The following is a 26,474-nucleotide window of genomic DNA, read 5'->3' as shown; positions in this document are numbered from 1 at the left end:
TCCTTCAGCTCCTGTAGATGTCTAACATCAGGTACCTGTGTAAAAATGTCGTCAACATACTTGCAATATATGGTCGATTTCAAGTTCATGTCGACTAAGACCTTTTGTTCGATGGTACTCATGTAGAAGTTTGCAAACAGGACACCTAGGCGAGAACCAATGGCGACCCCATCTACTTGCTTATACATGTGCCCATCCGGGGTCAAGAAGGTTGCCTCTTTAGTACAAGCTTGGAGTAGTTTCATTAGAATGTTTTCTGGTATGTCATGAGGAGTACAGGCCGGATCACGATACACTCTGTCCGCTCTCATCCCGATTGTTTCATCCACAGGTACGTTGGTAAACAGTGATTCTACGTCCAACGAGGCTCCTATCTCTGTGGCCCGTGTTCCCCATAGTAAGTCAACAAATTCCTTTGGAGACTTCAGGCTGAAGGTGCAAGGGACATAAGGAGTCAGCAAGCCGTTGAGTCGCTTCACCAGTCTGTACGTGGGTGTGGGTATCTGGCTGATGATTGGCCGAAATGGGTTTCCCGGCTTGTGTGTCTTGACATTTCCATACGTGTATCCAGGTTTGTATTCCCCAATAATCTTTGGCAGGTGGAGTCCGGATTTCTTGGCGTTCACAGTTTCGATCAATCTGTTAACCTTTGCTTTCAATTCGGCTGTAGTGTCCTTCGTTACCCTTTGGAATTTAGTTTGGTCAGTGAGTATGAGCTTCATTTTCGCCAGATATTCGTCTTTTTTAAGAATGACATATATTGGCGACTTGTCACCTCTCCTGACGACTATCTCCTTGTTCTCACGAAGGCTTTTAGCTGCCGCTTTGAGCTCGGGGGACAGTATGGTGCTTCTGTAGTTGCCTCGATTCTTTCCTCCTTCTGCAATAAGTTCTGCTTGTAAGGTGTCTTACAAGCAGAATTTATTGCAGAAGGAGGAAAGAATCGAGGCCACTACAAAAGCACCATACTGTCCTCCGAGCTCAAAGCGGCAGCTAAGAGCCTTCGACAGGTAAAAACTTGCGGTTTTGAAAACAGCGCCATCTGTTGCACATAAGACCAACACATGCTAAACTAAATATATTACGATTCCATTTCAATGTTTCCGATTTCATTGATAAATGGAATTTTCATAAATTTCGATTTATTTTAATTTTGATTTATTTGATTTGTGTGACATTGCCCTGGAATTGAGCTGTGTTATTTACTGTACCGTTCATTTCGTGATTATAGTTTATATTTTTTCATTATTTTTCATTTCGTTTTTTGAATTGTTTTTCTTATATTTCAGTAATGGGAACATCTGGGCTCAGATTCACGAAGCATTTACGCAAGTACTTACGACATGTACGTCGTTTCTCAATCTTTGATGGCTTTGGTTACATTTATTAAACAGTTTACAAGCATGAAACCTTGCCAATCAACTGTTGTTATTGTTATAAACAGCCTCCTGGTGCTTCGGAGCTCATTAACTGTTTAATAATTGTAAACAAAACTGGCAAAGATTGAGAAAAGATGTACAGGTGTTTGCATAACTTCTTCGTGAATCTACCCCTAGATCATTTGATGTTCCCAATTTTCTGATAGGAACATCAGATCATTTGATAACCAGACGAGGGCATGAGGAAAGGTGGGAAGGAAGAGAGGGACGGGAGTGGGGGATGGTGTGGAGGATGAGGGGACAGGGGGAAGAGGGTAATGGTGGGGGAGAACGAGGGGACGGGAATTGGGGATGGTGGAGTCGAGGGGAATGGAAAATAGTTGGGAGGACAAGAGAATAGGGGAGTGGGGAGGACGAGGGGACTGGGGAGGGGGGGGGATGTTGGGAGGACGAGAAGACTGGGGAGGGGGGGAAGGGGATTTTGGGAGGACGAGGGGGAGTGGGAGATAGTGGGGATGACGAGGGGATGCTGGAGTGGAGGATGAAGAGGGGGAAAAAGGGACAAGGGAGTGGGGAATGGTTGGGAGGACAAGGGGACAGGGGAGTGAGGAATGGTTAGGAGGACGAAGGGATGGGGAGTGGGGAAATTTCGGAGAGGACTGGGAGACAGGGGAAGGTTGCTGTGGCTCAGCAACGCACATGCGTTGCTGAGCCACAACAACGCATGTCCGGGTACAGCTAGTAACTAATGTAAATTAACAACATCTTATGGCATTTAGTAATGTCAGTATGCTAGTGTCGGATTTCTGACAGAGTTGCTATTATGTTCATTCAGTGTCAAGAGTCCATGCTGCGAGTCACAGTACATATCCCACTGCCTTTGTCTTTTAAAAATTCAGTGGCAAGGTCTGTATGCCTGCAAAGTGGGAGAGGTGAACAAGGAGTGTATAGTGAGTGTGGTGAACGAGGAGGAGTGTACAGTGAAACCTGTTATTAACCGCCATGTAGACTCATTATGTAGGTCCGCCCCGCACTTTACAGTTATTCCCCACCTGACTATATAGAGGAGCCAGGGAAATGAATTAGTGCATGCAACTATCATTAAATGAACATCGAGGAGGAGATAAGTCATGGATGAACATCTTTAGGAAAACTTGGAGGTAAGAAGTTGACAGTATGCGTCGAGCCGTGTTTTAAAATAGTCATTGCCGGAGCATGTCGTTTGCAAAGCTCCTAAGATGTCACTTGAGGTGTGAGGGTGGCAAGAGATCGATGCACGTCGTCGCTCTTGGAGAATAAGGATATATGTGAGTAGTGGAGAAGAATCCGTGGGAATCTTAGTGAGTAACGTGTGAGGGAGCTGGGGGAGGACGGTTAGTGAAGTGTCTCGCAAATAGTGGACGCGAATAGGGGCGACCTGAAGCCAGTTCGGTGGTCATGCTCTGAGGAGCCACGGTGGGTGAATCCTTCAAGAGGATTCACTCACCGTGGAGAGGAGGAGGAATCCTTCAAGAATCCTTCACCCTCAAGTCAAGATTGAAGGGAGCCGATTAATGGCAGTCAAATAAAAGTTTGGGAGACTCGACAGCGCCAAATTAAGACTTCCTGATAAATGTGGCGTTGCTCCAATATTTTTGCGGTAAGAGCCTGTAAAACATTCGTATGTTACTTGGTGCGTCTAGATCAAGTCCCCAGTGATCTTGTATGATATTTAGAAATGTATATTAGAATGTTTGTGGAAATAAGATGAAATAACGAGTTAGTGAAAAGATACTATGAAGGTGGGAGCAACACATGTTCATGCGACCAGGGTCAGTGACTTACTGAGGGGGAAATCCCTTCCGGTGGATGGAGATTTCCAGTGTGGACTCACACCGGTGATGGAGTAACCCCACGGTACAGGCAGGTTCATGTACGGTGAACACAGATCATCATTATTTGATGTAGCAGCGATACAAGGAAAGCTGCAAGAGGATTATCTTATTTGAGGAACCGCTGATGGACGGCCCAAGTGTGACGTATTTCAAAATGAAAAGGAAAAAAATGAGAAATGAACTGTGGGCATAGGGTGAGGGAGGTAGAGAAGTGGGAGGGAGGATGAGAATGGTGTGAGGGAGGTGGGAGGAAGGTATAAAGGTATGAGGGAGGTGGGAGGAAGAAGTGGAGTAGTGAGGAGTGGTCAGGGGAAAAGGAAAGTTTAGAATGAGAGGGAGAGACTGAGATCAAGGAGATTAGAAGAGTAGAAAGTAAGAGTGCTAGAATAGTAGAAAGGTTGAAGGATGAAAGTAGCTGCCACCATCCATTCTTGTTCAGAATATACAAGACAAGGAATGGAACTTGTTTGAACAATAATATTTTTTCATGTTAGCATGTACTTGCACATTAAAATATTAGCCCCAGTAACCTCAGAGAGCTCTCTACTCTCGCCTCAACCGATAAAGATCTAGAAACAACATTAGGCAATTCAAACAACATGTTAATTAATTATATATTTAACATTAATCTTCATTCATGTGGATATCATAATTCAAGCAAATATACTTTATGTTTACTATATCAAGATTAATACACAAGGTGAGTCACCACCCAAAAATTTGAGTACACTACGGCTGACTGCCCCTGAAAATCACACATCTGAATATTGGAAACACACTAGATTTTTCACCTTGACTGTTCACTCGCCAATGTCTCTGAACCTAAGTTGGATAGAGGTGTTGGAGTTGGATGAGAAGACTAATGAGGATGAGAAAAAAGTTGGATGGATCACAATGGCTGTACTCTTCAAGTCACTTGTGTTGTCCCGTCTCGAGTACTGTTCAGTACTCACTTGACCCTTCAGAGCAGGAGAGATTGCTGACATAGAGGGAATACAGAGAACATATACGGCATGCATAGACGTGATAAAGCTCCTAAATTATTGGGATCGTCTCAAAGCTCTCCAAATGTACTCACTAGAAAGAAGACGAGATACCAAATAATATATACATGAAAAATACTGGAGGGCCAGGTCCCTAATCTACACAGTAAAATAACAACGTACTGGAGTGAACGATATGGAAGAAAATGCAGAATAGAACTAGTGAAGAGCAGAGGTGCCATAGGCACAATCAGAGAATATTGTTTAAACATCAGAGGTCCGCGGTTGTCCAACGTCCTACCAGCGACTATAAGAAATATTGCCGGAACAACCGAGGACATCTTCAAGAGAAAACTAGACTGTTTTCTAAAAGAAGTTCCGGACCAACCGGGCTGTGGTGGGTATGTGGGCCTGCGGGCTGCTCCAAGCAACAGCCTGGTGGACCAAACTCTCACAAGTCAAGCCTGGACTCGGGCCGGGCTTGGGGAGGAGAAGAACTCCCAGAACCCCATCAAGAAAGCAAGCATGTGAATTACAGTTGACAAGAGTCCCCACCCGGCCTAACAGCCTAGAATGGCTGCAGCCTCACGAAAAGCGAGCTAAATCTCGCTCCTGCTCGATCTTCGGTCCTCTGTCTTTCTGTATCTGATCTCTCGAATGTACAGTTCCCTGGGTATTTATGGGGAACCGGGAGCTAGGCTCGGCCTACTAAGTAGATAGCCTCAGGCCATCTACCTACCATGCTTAAACAGTGGCTTATTTGATGGAAAAACACCATCAACTGTCTGCAATTATCAGCTTAGCAGTAAGTAAGGTCATTTCACCCGACCTGACCTGAAGGCAACTTCTGACCATTAAATCTCTAGGTTTGACTTCTTAAATGCTAAGAAGGCGCCAGACAATCTGGCGCCTTCAAGTATCCTATCTGGCTGACTCATGTTGTATGTAAAATACAATTAAACACCTTTATTGTGTTACATCTCTCCATCTCCCCTAAATAAAGTATTTGCAGCATTGCTAATGCTAGTAAGCTGGGTGAAAAAACTTTATATAAAAAAATGCATCCTAGCTAAACAATTATAAATCATCCTACTCTAAAATAAAAACTAGTCCAGATATCTGTAATCTCTGGCTGGGAGACATCACTGTTTGGTCTTGCAGATATTTTTGTGACGCATTTCTTCAACACAACTGCATAAGGCGCTGCTCCTTCGTTGACATGGAACAACGTCGCAGCCAACCATGGAAGCTGTATTTCTTGCACTATGCACAGGACCGTGGATGTCGGTCGCCCCAGCTGATCTGTAATGGGCCCTACATCCATGACCATGAGGGACGTATATTGGGGTTCTTCACAGCTATAGGAGCTACAAGTTTTGAAACCTTCATATAGTTGGCATCGTAGAACCCATTCTATTTTTGGCCCCCTGTTTCTCCAGCACGCCTCCTTCTAGAAGCCACTTCTGCCAGCCACATCATGTCTACACAATGCAGGAGGAATCACTCAACAGAGCGACATGCTCTTGCTGGAGTGGCGGCCAGTTAATTCAAACGATCCTGTCTTGCAATATACCATGCAATGATGCTGACACCAGCAAGGGACATTAGGCATCGTGTCTGAGCATGGTCTTATCTTCTCTATTTTTCTCTTTTTCCTTCTATGGGTCGTTGCCAAGTGACCTGGGGTCCACTGGGGTCCGTCCATCCTGGGGTCCATCCTGGGCAACCCAATGCTGGTTGGACAGACTGCAGTCATTGTTGTTCCTCTTCCATCTTTACTGGGTCGTTTGGGGTCGTCTGCAGAATGACTTGGGGTCCACGGGGGTCCTGACAGCAGTGGGACATCATCCTCTGGGGTCCACTATGGTTGTACCGGAGAAAGGCGACCGACAACCTGGGGTCCAATGTTGGCCAACAGAGAGGACTGGTTTGCAGTTCCCCCAGGGTGGTGGTGGTGGTGGACCTATGATACAGCCGGGTAGAGGGCTGGTTGTGGTGGTGATGAGGAGCTCCTATGAATTTTGTACCAGCAGCCATCTCCTTCCTTTGTAATTGCAAGCCACTCCTCTAGACACCGACCTGGAGATGAACATAAAGGCGACAATATCTGTGTTGCAAAAATGCTGTTTGACCCTACTAGTTTAACAGGGTTCACACAGCTCAATCATAGTGCTCTCCTGGCAATGACTCACAAACTTAATTATCCAATGAATGGAACTAACTTGGTGGAACATAAAACAGTACCAGATTAAAGTTGGGGGAAGAGAGAATAAGGTAGTCACCATTTTCAACTTGTCACTCAAACAGAAGCAATTTTCCCAATAAAATGTTGATGCCCCTCGAGACATAAAACAATAATCTGACCTAACTGTACCGTTCCTAATTTAAAGTACTTAATTAGTTGTTATTCCCACACTTAAACTACAGCCACCTACGTGAACCAGAGTTGTTTCCCTTGCTTCTTTGCAGGTCCACAACTCAAAACTTTTGCCACAATCCGTGATCAGACAATTTAACGTCAACCGTCCCCAGCGTGAAGTCCACTGACACACTAAGCCTCCCTGGCATGCTGTGCATTCCAGTACACATCATGGTGAAATGGAGTAAATCAGTCAATCACAATAACATGAACAGAACCACCACTTGAAACTACTTAATACCTACACCATACCTCCCCCGTGGAGGGTCCCTCTTCCGCGGTTTTGTACATCTTTGACCCGTATCACTAAAGCTTTTACCCCTCCTATGGTTCTAAAACGCCTTTTCCTCGAGCACTTTTCTTCTCACTCCCGCTCCGTTTCTGTCTTCACCGATGGGTCTAAGTCAGCGGACGGTGTTGGCTACTCTGTTGTTTTTCCTGATCGCACTTATATGTGTCGCTTGCCTCCGGAGACTAGCATCTTTACAGCGGAACTTTATGCTATTCTCTATGCTCTTCGTCTCCTGAATTCTCGTTGTCAGTCTTCCTTTGTAGTTGTTGTTGACTCTCGTAGTGCCCTCATGGCTCTCGGGTCCTTTAATCCGGTTCATCCAGTAGTTGTCGAGATCCAGCATTGGCTGTTTCTCGTTCACAGTAAATTTAAGTCTGTTGAGTTTTGTTGGGTTCCCAGCCATATTGGTGTCTTTAAATGAGCGTGCGGATGCTGCCGCCAAGGAAGCTGTCCGCTCTTGTCCCATCTCTCGTAAAGGCATTCTGTATTCAGACTTTTACCCGGTTATCCATTCCTCAGTCCTTACCCGTTGGCAGGCTTCTTGGTTGTCTGTTACTGGTAACAAGCTACGTACTCTTAAATGTTGTGTTTCCTCGTGGCCGTCCTCCTTCCACCGTAACCGGAGGTGGGAAACAGCTCTGGCGAGGTTGCGTATTGGCCATACTCGCTTAACCCATGGTCACTTGATGGAGCGCCGCCCTGCCCCTTATTGTCCTAGTTGCATTGTCCCTCTTACGGTCGTGCATGTCCTTCTTGAATGTCCTGACTTCCAGGACGAGCGTGTGTCTTTCTTTCCGACCGCCCCTCGCAGTCACCTGTCCCTCGATAGAATTCTTGGTGACTCGGATACTTTTGATATCGTTCGCCTTATGCGTTTTTGTTATCGTATTGGCATCCTTGGTGATATTTAGCGCCCTCTGATTATTTTGCGTATTTGATGGTGCTACATAGCCTTCCCGGTTTGGTGCCTTCTTTTGATAATTACTTACTTACTTACACCATACCTGGCACTCCACAACTGACCTGTAAACTAGCAAAGGCTGGGTGTCCCTCTGGGAACTAGCGGGTCACCTGTCTCACTCAGCTGACCTGCACAACCTACTGCCAACTGCTAAGTTTCCAAATATTAGCACTAACATAAATTTCACTACACACTCACGTTCTGGTTAACATTCCCTGAACATCACAAAACTCCCAAAATTTCTAGAACACATCGCCAGAGAATCACTGTCTCCTAACCCGAAACAACTCGCGAAATTCCGAATATTAAACACCTTTCAAAGTCTCACTGAAAGCGCCTGAGAGGCAAAAGACATGTAAGACTGAACAATGTTAAATAACATCATCTACATTAAACATTGTTCAACATTGCTGCTATCATTGTGACATATCAAAAATTAAAAAGAAATGAGAAATGCGGTGTGGGCATGGGGTGAGGGAGGTAGAGAGGTGTGAGGGAGGTAGAGAATGGAGTGAGCGAGGTGGGAGGAAGGTAGAGAGGAATAAGGGAGGTGTGAGTAAGGAGTGAAGTAGTGAGGAGAGGTCATGGGCAAGGGAAAGTTTAGAATGAGAGGGAGAGTCTGAGAGTTAGCATGTACTTGCCCATTAAAATCTTAGCACCAGTAACCTCAGAGAGCTCTCTACTCTCGCCCCAACTGACAAAGTTGGAACAACTTTCTAAACTTTCTAGGAACAACGTTAGTCAATTTAAACAAGTAAATTAATTATATATTTAACATTAGATCTTCATTCATATGGATATCATAATTCAAGCAAATAAACTTTATGTTCACTACGTCAAGAACCACTTAACTGCGCCAGCTAAGTATTCTCGGTCAGCAGGGAAACTGCGCCAACTGAGAAAACTCTCTTTGATTTTTCCGTACTCATTCTAAATGTGTGCGAGGTTGGTTGTGTACGAAATGGACTCTTAGGACCTACAGTGAGAGGCAGCCATCCTGGAAAAATTCCCAGAATGCCCTAGGGCTGTTGGCTGGGTTAGTACTGAATGAGCAACTATGGGTGGTGCACGCGCCTCTGACTCCCAAACACCTATCCGACGCCGTGGTGTTGAAAGATCATGCTCTGTCGGTGAAATTAAAACCTTATTGTTTGAAGAACAAAAGAGTCATAATATTGGTGAAGCTTGGCGCAATACACCTAAGCTAGGACCTAACACAAAGGTCGGATGCAAGTGATACAGCACTTATGAAGACGATACAGAGAGCATATCCAGTTGTAGCTCTGAGCGTCACCCTTGCAATCCTATGCTATCTCCAATTTATATAGATGATACATAGATGAATCGTTTTCTGCGATCAGTGATGATGCATCTAATACAAGTAGCATAGATGAACAGTGTTAGCGGCGTCCATAGTGGTGTTTTCCATAGATATTTTCAAGAATACCTGAATTTCTTTCTGACTGACGGACACTCTTTGAGGCTAGCTGAATCTCTTCCTGTGTGGGATCATACAAAACGATCTTTTCAAGACTACCTTACAAATTGATCTTTTCCTATAATCTTTTCAATACTACCTTATGCTTTACAAGTTTGGCTACATACAACCTACAAGTACTAAAGCCAAGGGTGTACGTAAGTACGTTATTTGCAAGCATTCAGAATGAAGAAACAGGAAGCGAAAATTTATCTGTACCTGATGTAACGAGAGGGAAGTCGCGCCGTGCACCATGGACTACTTCGTTGATTATTACTCACTTCCGAAGTACTGAGTGTGTAATACAATGTGTTACTATGTAAATAGTGTGTGAAACTGTACATATTGTAATTTTAGGAATTTTTAACAAGTAATATTGCGACAATAAACATTTATTGTGGAGACATTAATGACACATGTATCACAGTTCCATGGAACTTTATGAACGTTTTACTGTATACATATTGTAAACGACACAAATATGCATCATATATGATAAAAAAAAAACACAAATAAAACCGCATTGGAAATACATAGAACAAATAATTGAAAATATATTTGTGGCAACACCCGGTGCTTGAATGGCCCGGCGACCATGTCTGGGCGATTCATGAAAAGGCGACCAGGCCCTGATGATGTCACAGCGCACCTTGTCCATGTGCCCTCAGCCAAAGTAAGTGTATTTGGTATTTATTTTTACATATTGTTATGATCTAAGCCTGCAGGGAAAACGAGTCTCCACCTTGAGAGTTATTCAGCAAGACCTGACCTGAATAAGAGGTCACAGAAGTGTGGACATGAAGATACAGATGTAAAATAATTGGTTGAATTTGATAGACAATTTAAGAATATGGGCAGTGAATTAGGATATAGAGAAATGACTGGTTATGAGATGTGGATAATTTGGTGGAGGTGTGAGGCTCACTTAGAGAGGAGCTTAAGTCACTTGAGTACCAGACATCGTGAGGGAAAGCTCCTGTCAGAGAGGAACCCCTAGGTGATATGCCTTCAAGAGAAAGGAAGTGTGCAGACATTCCAGCTGTGGAATCGAGCTTGGTATCGTGTGGTCTCAAGTCCTGGACGGCAAGGAGAGTTTGTTACGCCACCCAGAGACATAATCGTGGCACGTGGGAGCGCCCTGGTCAGACTCCGTCAGAGGGAGAGCGCCCTGCAGGAGACATTTTTGTGGTAAGCCCAAATTTAGCCAGTTTACTGATTGCTGGTAGTTGATCGTGTGCCCAGCGATCGTAGTGAATGTTTATTGATACGTTAGACATGTTTTGGTAAGGCAGGAAGCCTAAATAAGAGGACGGAGATGAGAGAGACAGCTGGAGGGACGAGCGGCATGTCCTCTCCCGTCGACCGCCTGGAGCCAACTGACTGGCTGGCGGCGGAAGACAGCTCCAGGAGTGAGGAGCCACCTGCTCCAGGCGGAGGATAGACCAGCCCAAACGGGGAAGTCCACACACACAGCATGTAGAGAGCAGATAGATTTTCGTTTATGTGTTTAGAGGGAAACATTTCTATTGGCATGTCAATGGGTTGCAGGTTTGTCTGGGGAAGAAGTTGCTGAGAACTTCGAAGCCAGCAGAGAGGGAGTAGTTGATGAGACTCCAAGGTTGTGGAAGGTACTGAGCTCTGTGGAAGAGCAGTCCCTATAGTGAGGAGTTGGACCTCAACCTGTGAGAGGCGAAGCAGTGGAGCAGAGTTTACATGTTTTTGTGATACCAGTGGGGAAGCACCATTGTTGGTCAAGGAAGACTTCATGGTGTAGCAGCCAGGAGAGCTGTGGAGGACCCTGGTAGAAGTGGCGAAGCACCTTTGTTGTTCAAGGAAGACGTCATGGTGTAGCAGCCTGGAAGAGCTGCGGAGGATCCTGGTAGATAAATCAGGAAGAACCTGAAGATGTCAGGATAGTGAACTTCCAGATGTGGACGGGAAGTTCTAGTTGATTACTTGTAGGGAGTTGGTAGAGTGTTTGGTTGTCATTAGCGTGCAAGAAGCAGTGAAAAGTGAGTGATTGTTTGCCATTTTTGTGCCGAGGAGTACTTATACTGAAGTATAGGGTTACAGTCGTAGGCTGGATTACCTGCAGAGACATACATAAGTTCTAGGACTGATAAGGGGATCGATTGATCATTGTTGTATATCAAGGAACATTTTTACTAATATTTATGTTATTGCAGTCATATGCTGGTTTTCCTTGTATGTGTTTATAGATATATATATTCTCTTGCTGATAGTGCAACATTGTGTTATAAGACTTGACTTACTTGAGGAGGTTGGTAGTATTAGATGATGAATCAGGAGATAGGATACCACTTGATAAGCAGATGATAGAGTTCTGATGGTGTTGGAGTGCAACCTGACTGGAATAGTATAGAGTGTAGGATTCATTATTATTATTATTATGTGTGTATGTGCTTTGTCCAGTAAATGTATTCAAATTTGCTGGTGTTTGCCCTTGTCCTAGTGAGGCTTCCCAGGAAGTAGGTAAGAGAGAGAGAGAGAGAGAGAGAGAGAACCAAGAACCACAACTGTGGACAGGGTAGAACGGAAAAATAATAATAAAACAAAGGGGATTGAGGAGATCATACCACATAAAGAGAGAGTGGGGAGTCACAGCGGCTCTAGTGGGTGTGTGCACGTGACAACGAGGCTAGTGTTGGAGCCGCATCCCCTAAACGTGTGACGTTGAGCCCCTCTCCAAGTGCCAGAAGAGCCCAGAATGATTTCCTGGTAAAAATAAGCACTCTCCGGGTTTTGGGTTGGTTTGTCGCAAAGGAAGGACGAACAACGACAACACCAATCACAATAATATACATATTCAGGGAAGGGAATTTATCATTTTACAAGAAAAAAGAATTTATTGGGAACACTTTATTTCATGCGCACAAGGGAATTTCACAATAAACTCGGCGCAGTCTCTCGAATGTACAGTTCCCTTGATATTTATGGGGAACCGGGAGCTAGGCTCTACCTACTAAGTAGATAGCCTCAGAGCATCTACCTACCGTGCCTAAATAGCAGCTGATTTGATGGAACGACGCCACCAACCGTCTGCAGTTATCAGCTTAGCAAAAAGCAAGGTCAATTTATGCGACCTGACCTGAAGGCCACCTCTGACCATTAAATCTCTAGGTGTGACTTCTTAATTGCTAGGGCCAGACAATCTGGCGCCTTCAAATATTCAATCTGGCTGACTCATGTTATATGTAAAATAAAACTAAATACCTTTATGGTGTTACACCAGTATTGATTCTCCGGAAGACCACTCACCATAGAGAAGCCTTGTTGTTTAACAAGAGAAGCTGGTCTTCCAGATAAGATAAAGAGGGTTGGGTGGGCATCAAAATATATATGTCTGAAAGATGGATAGATTCATGTAGTATGCCTAACGGATGGATGGATTCATGTGGTATGCCTGATGCAATAAAAGGTGAGAGCATTGATATTTTTGGGGGTGTATTAATTCACATGTATAAAACGTAGCCCTAGACAGTGAGGTGACTGAAGCACCATGGGTTGCTGAAGAAGAACAAGCAGCAGCCTAACAGAGAAAATTAGATTGAATACCGATCTCATGGAAGTGTGATGCTGTTTTGTAGAACCATTAACTGGTAATATTATATTATTATTTGTATTCTCTTATTGTTTATAATAAATGTTTGTCTCACAACTGTGTTTGCGCTGGTCCTGTGAGGGTTACTATGAGGAGAGAGAGAGAAAAATAATTGTAGGCCGGACTACAGAATAAAAAAAACAAAAGGGAACCAGAAGGAGGTCATCCTAAGACAAGAGGGTAAGTCATTGAAGCTTAGTTAGCGTGTGAACACATGACGATGGGTCAGTTCTGAGCCAAATCCTCCATTTGTATGATGTTAAGCCCCTTATCCATATTTAGGTTCATTACCTGGTGACTCTTCAGTGTGTGTGCTCTGCTGGTGCTCTGTTGCTAGTGGTGGTGAAGAAAAGCTAGAGTTAGTTTTGTATATTTTATAACCTCCCTGGTGAGGTGAAAGCCCATAAGTTGGTGACACCTGATTATTCAGGGGGACCCCTGATAGCTCCGTTCAGATTTACGGGCTCACTATAGCCCATGCTACATGGACATTTCGTTCTGAGAAGCTAAATCTAAAACAACAATTCCTTCACCAGTGATCTGACAGGGGCTTCAATTCTGATCGGGTCATAGAGTTCTTAAGTGATTTGTCTTACAGACCATTTAAACTTTTCTCTTATTATATATCAACATGTCATTATTGTAAATCTACATAATCAGGTATCGAGATATGTATTATGAGGGAGTGTCAACGTGCCAGGAGATGATAGGCAGAGTGTGATGCGAATCTGACACTGAGCTTAATGAAATTTTGGGCTGATCTCACGTAGCTAAGCCGACCCTGTCTCATCACCGTAAGATGTAAATAAGATCATAATAATAAATTTTATATCTTTCTAACTCTGTTAAATAATGAGACTCATCCCATGCTTATCACATGTAGCCTAACTCAGCTTATGCCTGTGAAACCTTAGCCAGAATAATATAATCAGACTTAAACTTACCCTACTCAACCAAACCTAATCTCAAGAAACCTGACCGAACCTAACTTAATCTGACCCAACCCAACCAATCCCAGCCTAATCAGCTACTTATGGATGTATCCAGAAGGCGGACATTGGTCTTGGACCTTTTGGTACCACGCTAGACAGAAGCAAGGTGGTCGATTTCTCATGGCCCATAAGGATTGACGAGTGGAGGATCATGGGAGCTCGAGGACGACCGGAGGTGGACCCGTGGGGCTTCGTGTTCCCCCTGTCACCGCTGGTGTGGGCGGCCATCCTGACGACGCTGCTGATGCTGCCTGGTATAGTCTTCGTCTTGTCATCTTGCTGCTTCCCTTATACAGGGATTTGGCGCAAGTGGTGTACAAACTATTTTCGCTTCACCCTCGTTCTGTTACAACAAGGTAAGAACATATATAAATATATATATTAACATTTTTGTACTGTTAACATTAGTCAAGCCTCTTCACTGATATCAAGAGGCTAATTACTTTTACAATTAAAAAAAATCGTCTTGTAAAGTAAATATGAGCGCACACTTCTATGTTGAGGCGGAAGGGAACGATAAATCCCGTGTTTAAATTTATGTTTTGCATCATCTTGCGAATGTACCAGAAGTCTCTGTTGGTGACGACTGGTGGTGGGAGCGGATAGTGATGCTGGTGTGGATGATGGTGACGCTGGTGCTGACGCAGAGCTACGCCGGCAACCTCATGGCTCTCCTGGCTGTCAGACGCATCCCTCAGCCCTACCAGTCCCTCCAAGACGTGCTCGACGACCCATCTGTTATCATGATATGGCAGGAAAGCTCTATGTTGTCCCAACATCTGCAAGTGTGTGGACGATATTATTAATAATTAAATTATATATAATAATTATGTATAGTAATTATATATTATATTAGAAATATAATTCAAAATAATAATTAAAACGTATTTCATCATGAATCAAATTTAACACATTAGTAGAGAATTTGGTGCCACATTGAGTCACCTATGTAAGGTAATCAGATAAGAAAATCAGAAGCGGAGTGCCACATAGAGCCACTCCATATTAGGTCATCCGAGGTGTGAGTGGTAGCAGTCGAAAAACAGTGAAGATAGGTATCTATTATGTATCGCTATGATCATGTTCTTTATACAGTAAAGTAGCCACCTATGTAGGGCAATCAGATAAGAATATCAGAAGCGGAGTGCCACATAGAGCCACTCCATATTAGGTCATCAAAGGTGTGAGTGGTAGCAGTCGAAAAACAGTGAAGATAGGTATCTATTATGTACCGCTATGATGTTCATTTATACAGTAAAGTATGACAGTATATTTAAGTAAAAAATGAATTTGTATAATAAACACACACAGGTGAGTGCCAGTTACACCCCCCTCATTCCTCTATGGGACAGGTGTAAAAAACAGGATCCTCTCAGTAGGGGTGGTCCTCCCCCTCACCACCCTTCCTCGTACTTGATGGCCTTAACTGTACCGTAAGACGGACCCACCCCCCTAGTTGTTTTTAAGAGGTTATATTTTAAGGTTATATACTTATAAGAAGGTGAAAAGAAATAACCCATATGTTTATAGATTATATTAACAAAGTACATAGGGGTTAAACATACTCATAATGTAAGTCATCCCCCCTTCATAATACTTCCTAACAAGGACCCTCCTCCGTGCCCACAGGTCCATTGTGGGGTCTTCCTCCCCCTGGGATGAAGATGATGATTCATCATCACTCAGCGAGTAAATGGGGTGTAGTGGCTCTTCTTCCTCAGGTATGGGACTACTGACGTCATAGGGTTCCCTCTCGCTGGTGGGGTGTTGTCCTTCCTCACCTTGTGGCTCAATGACGTCACCACCTTCACTCTCGGTGGACATTCCTTGGGCTGAGGCGTTTGGGTGGGAATCCGGTGGTATGTCTGGGTGTCCACATGCTAGGCTAGTGTATTTATTTAGGTAAAAGCGCTTATCATCATATGCGCTTAAACCCCTCTTAGTATTGAATGTGGTTGCCATCTGTCCCCCTACGTTCCTGATTTGTGAATAATGGAAAGTATTTACTACACCATTACTGTGTAGGGTCTCTTTAAAGTGGTTATGTGTTAAAGATCTTTGCACAGCGTGGGGAATACCCTTAGCAGTGATGGAATTTGAATTGTCAAGCAAAAGCACACTATACATTTTGGGCTTGAGTGCCACAACTTCAAGGATGTGTCTGTCTGAAACCTCTGACTTTAAAAGTCCTAAAATACCCTTTTTAAAAGGATCATACAAGGGGTGAGTTTCAGGAAAATTGCTAGTATCCATCCACGAGCTAAGGGGTTCTTTCCCCATCTCGTTAAAGACATCTTCAGCTAGTAAGCTAAAAATGAAGCTGTCTGTATCACTATACAGCAGTTGTACCCTATCTGTATAGTGCTTCTTAAGTACCCTGTACCAAAAATGGTACAAACTGTATTTTGCTAGCTCTGGAAGAATCTGGAACCCATTGTAATTAGGATGAGTAATATTAATGAATGGTCTGGAACTGACAGACAATAATTTATTGTCACCTAAATGCACCATACGTTTAAAGCATGGATTCTTCACCTCTCGTAAAAAGACCCTAGCTGAAGTCACTAGTTTGGTGTCAATGGCATAACAGGCTGGGTTCATTAGTGTTTTACCAAAAACATTATTTGTTAATAATTTAAATAGTGTTTTCCTGTCATTACTGGTGGAGGCATTTCTATTGTTAACGTTTGTGTTAACAAATTCTGCCATAAAATCTGACTGGCGGAACTCGTAAATTGCATGTATAGTCTCTACTTCAAGTCCTATCTCAATAAATAACTGTAAAAGGTGAAGAGATATGAAATAATGTTTTTTGGGGAGATGATCACCAACCAGTTTAATATTTTTTTTAGGGAGATTTGTAATGTTATTTGTTTCCAGAAGTCCCCTACTAAATGATGAGATATCCGTCATACTTATCCCCCTATGGTGTAAACAAAGGGGCAGATCGTCTGTTAGTCTAGCTATTTCAGGTCTTATGTGTTTGGTGTCAATTAAGAGCCAGTACCCTTTGTTAGAAGAGAATGGCTGTTCTGTCATTATCTTCCCTCCACTAATGAAGGTGTTCATCTCATCAGATGATAGTCTCCTTAGTCCCCCATAGGGCAATTTCTTAGTCATACAACTCCCATAAAGTGAGTTGAAATCTAAATACGGTAAGAATGAAGATCTATCCTCCTGGGGGTTAAAAGTTGGGTTGACATAGCGGTTGTTAGCTCTGGCGTAACTCCTAACTGCAGTTGTAAAACCCCCTCGTATGTTTTGTGACAGGAGATTGTGTAACGTCACATCTGCACTTAACTCCAACGATATTTTGCTGCTTTTCAAGAAGCAGTCGTAGGAGTAGCCCGGAAGGCTGCAGCAATGGGTCATTTCTAATGAATAGATATCATTTAGAATTACCCTGTGGTGGGTAAAAAGGTCAGCCAGTAAACCAACGTCACACTTCAAATAAATAAGGAGGTAGTCTTTTAATGTCCTACACCCTGTTGCCTCCAATACTAATTTAGAATGTCTATATTCTTCCAAAGTTATACCTGATTTGTTTAGGGAGCTGTAAAACATTTCAATAGGAGGGAGTGTTGTGTCATTAAAGTAGCTGATTTTTGTGGTATATTCATAAGGGAAAAACTGCTTACCCTTTAAGAGTAGGTGGTGACTCTCTTTGGGCAAACCTTCTATCATTGAGTGAGTGAATGTTAAGGGGCTGGCTGAATCAATGTGGGTCTTTGCTAGGGATGAAAGACTACCTGTAATAAAAGCCAGTGAATCAAGAAATTTAAGCTTCCCTATTTCTACCTTAAGATATTTCGTCCCCTGTCTCATGAGGATATTGCTCATAATATTTGAACCCATGGCAAACTCCCTCAAAATTAAGCCCATGTCATAAGACATTGTGAGCAATTAGGACTAAAGTCTCTAGAGCATTCTTGTGGCGGAGGTTGCAGTAATTACATAGAGCTCCAATATAATTGAGCTTTTCCCTAAGGTGATCATGATGTTGAACCTTGAAATTGGTGGGGGGTAAATACCTCCCCACAAAACTGACAGTGAGTCTGTCTCCTAAAATGAACCATATCCTCAATAGACATGTCTATTTCATAATGGGGGAGAGTGGAACTGATAATTTCCCATTTGGTAGCAACTCGCTGCATGAAATGTGTAACACTGTTCCCCCAAAATAAGTAAATTTATCAATGACAGTGTGGTTCCTATCAACAATTATATAGCTGAATGCTATAGGCCTATGTATGGCTGTAACAGAACCTAGACAATCCTCAGTGCTTAGGTAGCACTCAAAATCAAAATACCCCACATGGGAAGGGGGGTAACCTTTTCCCGTATTTTTAAAATGAAGTGTGTCCCCCTTCTGAGAATAAATAATTTTCTGTGTGATGTCGCAGGAAGATATGTGATTTGTTAGTTCTGTGGAATTTTTAAATTCTAAAAGACAGTTTCTACAGAAGACTGTCTTTCGTCTGTGGCTGTGAGTAAAGTTCTATAGGAACTTGTCAAACTCCTTAATAAGGGCCACATGAGATTCTCCCAATAACAATATAGGTACTATGACCGAGCACTGTCTGCTACCACGACGGCAAAGAGAGACGTGATAGACACCGTCTGTATGTTTGTGTATTGAATAAAAAAAAGGATAGTTTATTTCTATTCTCCAATTTAGAGATATCCTCCCACGAGAGAGGGAAGGATAAATGGTCGTATTTGACCATTTTCCTAACCCTAGAGTGAGACTCTACAAGTCTCCCTATACGTCTCCACTTCCACCCTTGTTGTGATGCCAGAAAAGCAGCAATGCACTGAATAATGCATGTTCTATTGTTACCAGCAGGGTTTGGGTTGAAGATCTCATATCGTCCCCTTAGAAATGGGGGATAAGGGACATAATCCCCCAAAACTGACCTTACACTTGCATTACAGATGACGATTTTGAGGAAATCGACATTATATAGTATGTAACCACTCCCCTCTGTTTCTGAAAGGAGATCCTCCAGTCGTGTAATCATATAACCCACCCAGCTATCAATAAGATTACCCACCTCCTCAAGAGTTACCAGTCTAGCAGGTGTCGTTATGAAGTGTTCTCTAAAGTCATCATCTTCTGTGAGTCGTTGATTTAAAAGTGTTACCTTCACTTCGAGAAGGATTTTTAATGATGAAGTAAAATTGCCATGTCCCCCAAGAGAATTCATGTAATTCTCTATTTCAGATATGTAATAGTCCCTAAAGTTGCTTAGGAGTCCTATAGGGTCTGTGGCGAAGGCTGAGGGGATGGAATATTCCATCCTAGTAAAGAGATCTCCCAGGGCCCCTACCCTATTAATTAAGTGGGGAGTGTCTATAACATCCTCCTCATCTGGGGAATTTTCATCACTAATTAGGACATTATCTCAATTGTTGACATGAGGTCTAAGACCACTAGGACCTGCCTGAGAGATGTCACCACTATCACCACCACCACCGCCATCATCATCATCATCATCATCATCATCATCATCATCATCATCATCATCATCATCATCATCATCATCATCATCATCATCATCATCATCATCATCATCATCACTCATCACTCATCACTCATCACTTCCTCCCCCCTCCCCTCCATTTGCATTGGACTGTCTAACCCCACCACCACCTAAGGGGTTATTGTCACACTGTGCTTTGTCATGTTCTTCTCCTACCTGCCTCTGAATCACCCCTGGATAATAATAATAATAATAATAATAATAAAAGGCAACACCCACGCCCCACTAAACCCCATGACATAAGTTCTCAAAAAGCTTCTTAAGAGAAATAAAGGTGGTGGGTTTATTCACTCACCTCAGGAGCATGTTTGTAGATGTTCAGAGGTCAAGTCCTCACACAGAGAGGTCCCACAACTACCACAAACGAATGTGTGGTGAGGTCTCAAGGTGGTATTACCACACACGAGACACATGAACCCATCCTCTCTGGTAGGAAGGGTAGACGAGCGATGTTTACCTCCTATCAAGGAAATAGTGTATAAGTATATACACTCACTCTCCCACACTCATGGAGATAGGGGAAACCATCTTAATACTTCTCATTTTGAAATAAATATCCATAAATAAATAAAATAAGGTCATACCTCCAGCACAGGTTCTCCTGTGTTCGCCACTAGACTGCACACAAGCAGTTTTCCCACAGAAGAGGCATTTATAACACCTATGAACGAAGAGATGTGATGAGGCCCATCTACAAATTCTACAAATATCACCAGCTTGAGGCATCACGATCACGCTTTACCTAGAATATATATATATATATATATATATATATATATATATATATATATATATATATATATATATATATATATATATATATATGCGAACAAGCCTGAATGGTCCCCAGGACATATGCAACTGAAAACTCACACCCCAGAAGTGACTCGAACCCATACTCCCAGGAGCCACGCAACTGGTATGTACAAGACGCCTTAATCCACTTGACCATCACGACCGGACATAATGAGGTGATAGCCGAGGCTATTTGAACCACCCCACCGCAATATGCATTGCGGTGCAATAATATGCAACTGAGTTTTCAGTTGCATATTGTCCTGGGGACCATTCAGGCTTGTTCGCATTTGTGTTCCTCACGTGTGCCCCAAAGAATGAGGTGATTTGGTAAAATGCTATGCCCAAGATTACTATCCGAGTGCCGGCGGTGGGGTGGTTCAAATAGCCTCGGCTATCACCTCATTATGTCCGGTCGTGATGGTCAAGTGGATTAAGGCGTCTTGTACATACCAGTTGCGTGGCTCCTGGGAGTATGGGTTCGAGTCACTTCTGGGGTGTGAGTTTTCAGTTATATATATATATATATATATATATATATATATATATATATATATATATATATATATATATATATGTCGTACCTAGTAGCCAGAACGCACTTCTCAGCCTAATATGCAAGGCCCGATTTGCCTAATAAGTCAAGTTTTCATGAATTAATTGTTTTTCGACTACCTAACTTACCTAACCTAACTTAACCTAACTTTTTCGGCTACCTAACCAAACCTAACCTATAAAGATAGGTTAGGTTAGGTTAGGTAGGGTTGGTTAGGTTCGGTCATATATCTACGTTAATTTTTACTCCAATAAAAAAAATTGACCTCATACATAATGAAATGGGTAGCTTTATCATTTCATAAGAAAAAAATTAGAGAAAATATATTAATTCAGGAAAACTTGGCTTATTAGGCAAATTGGGCCTGGCATAGCAGGCCGAGTACGACGTTCTGGCTACTAGGTACAACATATATATATATATATATATATATATATATATATATATATATATATATATATATATATATATATATATATATATATATATATATATATATATATATATATATATATAACTAACACCCCAGAAGTGACTCGAACCCATACTCCCAGAAGCAACGCAACTGGTATGTACAAGACGCCTTAATACACTTGACCATCACGACCGGACAAAATGAGGTGATAGCCGAGGCTATTTGAACCACCCCACCGCCGGCACTCGGATAGTAATCTTGGGCATAGCATTTTACCAAATCACCTCATTCTTTGGGGCACACGTGAGGAACACAAATGCGAACAAGCCTGAATGGTCCCCAGGACAATATGCAACTGAAAACTCACACCCCAGAAGTGACTCGAACCCATACTCCCAGAAGCAACGCAACTGGTATGTACAAGACGCCTTAATCCACTTGACCATCACGCCCGGACAAAATGAGGTGATAGCCGAGGCTATTTGAACCACCCCACCGCCGGCACTCGGATAGTAATCTTGGGCATAGCATTTTACCAAATCACCTCATTCTTTGGGGCACACGTGAGGAACACAAATGCGAACAAGCCTGAATGGTCCCCAGGACAATATGCAACTGAAAACTCACACCCCAGAAGTGACTCGAACCCATACTCCCAGAAGCAACGCAACTGGTATGTACAAGACGCCTTAATCCACTTGACCATCACGACCGGACAAAATGAGGTGATAGCCGAGGCTATTTGAACCACCCCACCGCCGGCACTCGGATAGTAATCTTGGGCATAGCATTTTACCAAATAGCCTCGGCTATCACCTCATTTTGTCCGGTCGTAATGGTCAAGTGGATTAAGGCGTCTTGTACATACCAGTTGCGTTGCTTCTGGGAGTATGGGTTCGAGTCACTTCTGGGGTGTGAGTTTTCAGTTGCATATTGTCCTGGGGACCATTCAGGCTTGTTCGCATTTGTGTTCCTCACGTGTGCCCCAAAGAATGAGGTGATTTGGTAAAATGCTATGCCCAAGATTACTATCCGAGTGCCAGCGGTGGGGTGGTTCAAATAGCCTCGGCTATCACCTCATTTTGTCCGGTCGTGATGGTCAAGTGGATTAAAGCGTCTTGTACATACCAGTTGCGTTGCTTCTGGGAGTATGGGTTCGAGTCACTTCTGGGGTGTGAGTTTTCAGTTGCATATTGTCCTGGGGACCATTCAGGCTTGTTCGCATTTGTGTTCCTCACGTGTGCCCCAAAGAATGAGGTGATTTGGTAAAATGCTATGCCCAAGATTACTATCCGAGTGCCGGCGGTGGGGTGGTTCAAATAGCCTCGGCTATCACCTCATTTTGTCCGGGCGTGATGGTCAAGTGGATTAAGGCGTCTTGTACATACCAGTTGCGTTGCTTCTGGGAGTATGGGTTCGAGTCACTTCTGGGGTGTGAGTTTTCAGTTGCATATTGTCCTGGGGACCATTCAGGCTTGTTCGCATATATATATATATATATATATATATATATATATATATATATATATATATATATATATATATATATATATATATATTTATTTATTTATTTATATAATTTATTTATTTATTTATATATTTATATATTTATATATATATATATATATATATATATATATATATATATATATATATATATATATATATATATATATATATATATATATATATATATATATTAGTATATTTTGGTAGCAGTCTTTCCTGTAGACATATATTATTAAATATGACCGAAAAAGTAAGAATAATAATTCTAACACGAATTTTCTCAATCTTTCGTACATTACGCTTCACTGTTGGAGGTAAATCAAAAATCACTTCTCCAAAATTCATTTTTATTTCTAGTCTGACGCGACACGGGCGCGTTTCGTAAAACTTATTACATTTTCAAAGACTTCACAAATACACAACTGATTAGAACGTATCTCTGATTTTATATCTACATTTGAGTGAGGTGGGAAGGGTGATGTGGCATTAACACAAGACAGAACAGGAGGGGATATTAATAGGGTATTAAAAGTATCATAATCTTTCGTACATTACGCTTCACTGTTGGAGGTAAATCAAAAATCACTTCTCCAAAATTCATTTTTATTTCTAGTCTGACGCGACACGGGCGCGTTTCGTAAAACTTATTACATTTTCAAAGACTTCACAAATACACAACTGATTAGAACGTATCTCTGATTTTATATCTACATTTGAGTGAGGTGGGAAGGGTGATGTGGCATTAACACAAGACAGAACAGGAGGGGATATTAATAGGGTATTAAAAGTATCATAATCTTTCGTACATTACGCTTCACTGTTGGAGGTAAATCAAAAATCACTTCTCCAAAATTCATTTTTATTTCTAGTCTGACGCGACACGGGCGCGTTTCGTAAAACTTATTACATTTTCAAAGACTTCACAAATACACAACTGATTAGAACGTATCTCTGATTTTATATCTACATTTGAGTGAGGTGGGAAGGGTGATGTGGCATTAACACAAGACAGAACAGGAGGGGATATTAATAGGGTATTAAAAGTATGATACTTTTAATACCCTATTAATATCCCCTCCTGTTCTGTCTTGTGTTAATGCCACATCACCCTTCCCACCTCACTCAAATGTAGATATAAAATCAGAGATACGTTCTAATCAGTTGTGTATTTGTGAAGTCTTTGAAAATGTAATAAGTTTTATGAAACGCGCCCGTGTCGCGTCAGACTAGAAATAAAAATGAATTTTGGAGAAGTGATTTTTGATTTACCTCCAACAGTGAAGCGTAATGTACGAAAGATTGAGAAAATTCGTGTTAGAATTATTAATCTTACTTTTTCGGTCATATTTAATAATATATATATATATATATATACATATATATATAGCCCATATATGAAATAGATATTAATTTACTTACATCTTAGCCTAGACGGGGAGGAGAGTGGTCGGTTTCGACACTATTTCAATAATACGTGGTGGGGAGGGGAGGTGTAATACTGTATCCATTTATTGACTTAGAACAGGGGGGCGGCGTTGCCACATACAACACCTCTCAGCCCTTTATGTAAGAGAAGGGTTAGGCCTGCTGTAGAGAACCTTTTTTTCTCTCATCTGGAGGTCATCACTAGGGGACTTCTCCAACAAAAAAAACATCAGGAGGACTGTCTATGCCCTGAGGGTGTGGTGTTCCTTGCTGGGTGAATACACACACACACTCACTCACTCACTCATATATATATATATATATATATATATATATATATATATATATATATATATATATATATATATATATATATATATATATATATATATATATATATATATATATATATATATCGGAGGCAAAGAGACAGAGAAGGAAAGCCGGTAACCAGGAAGACAGACCAGAATCGGACTTCGTTTGTGCTCGGTGTGGGATGGACTGCCACTCTCGGATTGGCCTCATCAGTCACACCAGACGCTGCACCAGGATTGACAACTAGGGCGCAACTCCATAGTCTCCCGAGACTGAAGGATGCCTACTACTATATATATATATATATATATATATATATATATATATATATATATATATATATATATATATATATATATATATATATATATATATATATATATATATATATATGTCGTACCTAGTAGCCAGAACGCACTTCTCAGCCTACTATTCAAGGCCCGATTTGCCTAATAAGCCAAGTTTTCCTGAATTAATATATTTACTATATTTTTTTTCTTATGAAATGATAAAGCAACCTTTTTCTCTATGTATGAGGTCAATTTTTTTTTTATTGGAGTTAAAATTAACGTAGATATATGACCGAACCTAACCAACCCTACCTAACCTAACCTAACCTATATTTATAGGTAAGGTTAGGTTAGGTACCCAAAAAAAGCTAGGTGAGGTTAGGTTAGGTAGGTTAGGTAGACGAAAAAACATTAATTCATGAAAACTTGGCTTATTAGGCAAATCGGGCCTTGAATAGTAGGCTGAGAAGTGTGTTCTGGCTATTAGGTACGACATATATATATATATATGTATATATATATATATATATATATATATATATATATATATATATATATATATTTATATATATATATATATATATATATATATATATATATATATATATGTATATATATATATATATATATATTGTGACGGTAACGCGTTGGTGTTCGGCTGTTTAAGGCTAGGGGTATGGCCTCGTCACATAGTTATAAAAAATAATAGAAAAACTGGAACTTCGTCTGTGGTAAGGTAAGGAGAAGACACACAAAACACAAGTAAACTTTAACAATGAAATTTTAATTACGTTAAATAAATTAAAACATGAAAAAATGGACAAACAAATTCTTATAATAAAATCAATCAATCAAAATAGTAAGAATAATTAAATGACACAATGAAAAGTTACGTTAAGATAAAATAACAAGAAGTGCAACACAAAATAAAGGGAAGGTGCTGGAATATTGGCTTCAAGCTACCACCTCTCTCAGTACACGCTAACGTCTAGCCGGGAGGAGTGGTAACCACGAAAGCACTGAACATTCTGAGGTCTGAGGTCGTGGCGACCCCAGACATCAAGTAGTATGGGGGGGCGAGTGCAGGTGCAGCCAGACCGGCGACCAATCAGCGGAGCCGGTAGCGATCAACAGGTAGTTTGGCGGTTTGAGTCTGAACAGGTGTCTCTGGCTGCAACGTTTTGCGCTCTGGCAAACCTTGCTGGTGTTGTTGTCGTTGTTGGACATTTCTTCCATAGTAGTATTATATAATTTCAACGACGTAATTATGGAGGGAAGAGCAGGATCAATCTCTTGAAGGAGATTATCGTCACAACTCTCCCCCGAAGCCTGCGGTTCTGGAAGAAGTACGTCGTTATGTGGTGGAGTAATGAATGGAGTTGCTTCAACTTCATAAACTCTGGAGAGATCATGGGCTAAGATGTTGTCAGACTCTTGGTATAGCGTGTCTCCAGGTTGAATTTCTGCAGGTAGCAAGCCCATAGTAGAAGACGTTGAGATGAGAAGTGGGCGTGCTGCAGGAGGTGTAGGGTGGTGTGGTCCGTGTTGATGGTGGACCGAGCACTTTTCAGGTGTGGAGTGAAGTGCTGAAGCTTCAGGATGAGGAAGAGTAGCTCCTTGCCAATTG

At 41.8% G+C, this 26,474-nt stretch overlaps 1 protein-coding gene across 1 annotated transcript in view; it reads left to right on the top strand.

The window, feature by feature from the left end:
- Nucleotides 1-26,474, top strand: part of LOC123755117 (glutamate receptor-like) — a 60,875-nt gene that overhangs the window by 13,873 nt on the left and 20,528 nt on the right. The window contains exons 4-5 of the mRNA XM_069332716.1: nt 14,055-14,355; nt 14,567-14,784. Of these exons, the coding sequence (XP_069188817.1) occupies nt 14,055-14,355; nt 14,567-14,784 (519 nt within the window). The remainder of the gene's footprint in view (nt 1-14,054; nt 14,356-14,566; nt 14,785-26,474) is intronic.

Source organism: Procambarus clarkii, chromosome 28 (genome assembly GCF_040958095.1).
Source record: "Procambarus clarkii isolate CNS0578487 chromosome 28, FALCON_Pclarkii_2.0, whole genome shotgun sequence".
In the NCBI taxonomy this organism is placed as follows: Eukaryota; Metazoa; Arthropoda; class Malacostraca; order Decapoda; family Cambaridae; genus Procambarus; species Procambarus clarkii.
The sequence above is the reverse complement of the archived record's forward strand: the minus strand, read 5'-3'. Positions and strand labels throughout refer to the sequence as shown.